At 46.4% G+C, this 2,769-nt stretch overlaps 1 protein-coding gene across 1 annotated transcript; it reads left to right on the forward strand.

Moving 5' to 3' along the window:
* Positions 1–1,479, forward strand: LOC149846106 (uncharacterized). The gene has a single exon (XM_089997851.1). The coding sequence runs from the start codon at positions 91–93 to the stop codon at positions 1,186–1,188; it is 1,098 nt and encodes a 365-aa protein (XP_089853977.1). The 5' UTR covers positions 1–90; the 3' UTR covers positions 1,189–1,479.
* Positions 1,480–2,769: the final 1,290 nt, after the last annotated feature.

The raw sequence follows: 2,769 nt of genomic DNA on the forward strand, positions 1-2,769 counted from the left end.
CACCAAGTTAAACCCAACCCTCCTCTCTCTCTCTCTCTCATATTTGCTTTGTTTGGATATCTGGTGTTGGTTCAAAGATTAAGGTAGGGGATGGCTCAACCTCCATGGCTCAGGTTGGCCACTCAACGATTCGATTCACAACTTGGACCCGCACGAGCACCCGTACCCGCACCCACACGAGTACGAGCGCCCACCGTCACCTTCGCCACACCAATGCCACCTTCACCACCCCAACGTCAAGCTCCTCAACCAACACCACCACCATCACCACCTCCGATCTCCCAACCAACAACACCACCATCACCACCTCCGATCTCCCAACCAACACCACCTAGAACCCAGCCACCATCGCCTTCACCCCCCCAACGCCAAGCTTCTCAACCAACACCAACACCGACTTCCCAACCTCCACCACCATCACCTACCCAACGTCAAAAAACACCACCACCATCTCCCCAAGTCGAGACTTCCCAATCCCCCACTCAACCGCAATCACCCAAGGTTTCACTAACTCTATTGTCAAACATAGCACCACCATCCCCACCGGCGAGCAGACGCTCTCCGCCACCTCCTTCGCCTGTACCCGAGGGCGTCAAGACCAAGTATCCAGAAGAAGTCAAGGCAGCGGCCAAAGCGGACATTCAAAAAATAATAGAAAACCCCGCACCATCTCATACGGCCACCCTCACGGAAACAGAGGTACGGCGCTCCCCACCCCCGCATTTCAAGCACAAGGATGACACCCCTGGACACGGTCTGCACAAGAACCGGATCGTTCCGATGCGAGACGCTGAAGATCACGGCGTGCACTTTATCACCATTGCCGGAGAAAACATTGGAGCCACCATGGAGTTGGTCGGCGGCCACCCCCAGAGAAAGCAGAGTATAGCCAACGGCGACGAGAAACAGAAGAAAGAAGAGAATGCGTCCACGAATGACGGCGAGTCGCAGAAGCATGAACCGGGTCATCATCGTCATCGCAAACCGGTTTCGGCTATAGTCAACAGCAACGTCCAAAGCGTGAACAACTCCATCATGTATGGGTGCAACTGTGCTCACAACAACCCGGGGGTTCACCTCGTTGGTTTGACCGGCAAGCCTGCATTCAAGCCACGCAATGGCACCCACCATGGTTTAGGGCACAAGGAGCAAGTAGCTGGGTCGGATGACCCAAATGCTCATAATTAGAGCAACAGAACCAACTGGCTAGCCTCATGGGACTGTCTGAACCTGGTCCTAGTGGGCTACACTGCCATAGGTGATGGGTGCACCAGCACCTGACCAATTTGGCTGTGACTTAAGGTCATGTCGCCAGTCGATCTGGTTCCGATGATCGATAGCCAGGAACATGAGGCTGGCCGTATATTAATTAGTAAACCCTGCGTTTCTTTTTTACTAAAATAAAGCACTTTGGACTGTGAGTTTATGTTATTGTGCACGGATTGATCATTCCAATAAAAGATTCGTTCTTTTATGCAATTTTTTTTTGAAAGAAGTAATCATTCATTCAAATATGTATAGTACCAGCGCTGCATCAAAAGAACCAAACAAAGCAAAGTTGGTCACACAGGCTTAGAAGCTAAGGCCCTCACAACTTAGTAGCTTCGGGTAATCACAAACATCGCCTTTTAAGCGCACAAGCAACTCACAACACACGTGTTGGAGCATAAGCTAAAGTACGTGTATGCATAAACACAAAATGTGCAAAAAGGCAATGATGCATAAAACTTTTTTTATAGATACTTAAAAGCAAAGTACATAAAGAGAGGAAGAGATGAGCCCGATACAAGTTCTTAAGCCATAAGGTCTTTTGAGACACTTGAGAGTGACGAATATATATATATATATATATATATATATATATATATATATATATATATATATATATCAAATATAAAAAGATGAAAACATTGCGGTCCAGAACAATCAGAATCATGTACGATAAAGACAGAAAAATCGACGATCGAGATAGTCACATACTCCACCAACAAGTAGGCACCCATCAATGACTGACCCATCATGCAACATAAAGAAACCATATGAGTAGTCCAGCAAAAGCACCAAACGCCCCATTGTTGTTGCAAGGCCAACTACTTAAGTGGCTCACCTGCCATTCCCTAGCAAATCCAAGGAGAGATCAAGCCACTTGCGATGTACCCGGTCCTTAACCTCCCAACGTAGCTGATGTAGAATTCCTTCAAGGTCACATTGTTTGCCCTTGAATATATGTTGATTTCGCTCCATCCATATAAGCTTTTATGCCTACAATATCAAAACCCTCCATAAGAATATTCACCAAGGGCCTTTGGAGCTCAAGTTAGAAGCAATCAAGATGTCTCTTGGGATGAAAAGACCTCAATTTGCTAAGTTATCAAGTCCAGCTCTACGCATCAAAGGATGGATGAACGCACAATACCAAAAAATGTAGGGTGTTAAGCAAAGTCTGTAACGACTCACTAGGTGAAAGCCTCAATATTTGAATCTAATATCAATGTTCACCACCACATTGAAGAGAATCATCCAACCCATAAGGGACCTCCTAAGGAGCCCCACAAAGCTTGCTTAGGAAGCTAGGAGGGTGTTCGGTAGCCAAAGAAACTATACATAGAGAAAGCCGAGAAATTCCCTTCCTTAATAATTGGCCAACAAATCATGGTGTCTCGTTGTGCAGTCCATTATTGAAAGACAAAGTCGGAGGGGTCTCTATGCAAGACGATAACCCAAACCCCTTCACTACCTGTCCAAAAATCACACCATACTGTATTTAAT

Source organism: Nuphar pumila, chromosome 2 (genome assembly GCF_984573655.1).
Source record: "Nuphar pumila chromosome 2, dmNupPumi1.hap1.1, whole genome shotgun sequence".
In the NCBI taxonomy this organism is placed as follows: Eukaryota; Viridiplantae; Streptophyta; class Magnoliopsida; order Nymphaeales; family Nymphaeaceae; genus Nuphar; species Nuphar pumila.

Coding starts and splice junctions, on each gene's coding strand:
- LOC149846106 (XM_089997851.1), top strand. CDS start 91: ATGGCTCAACCTCCATGGCTCAGGTTGGCCACTCAACGATTCGATTCA.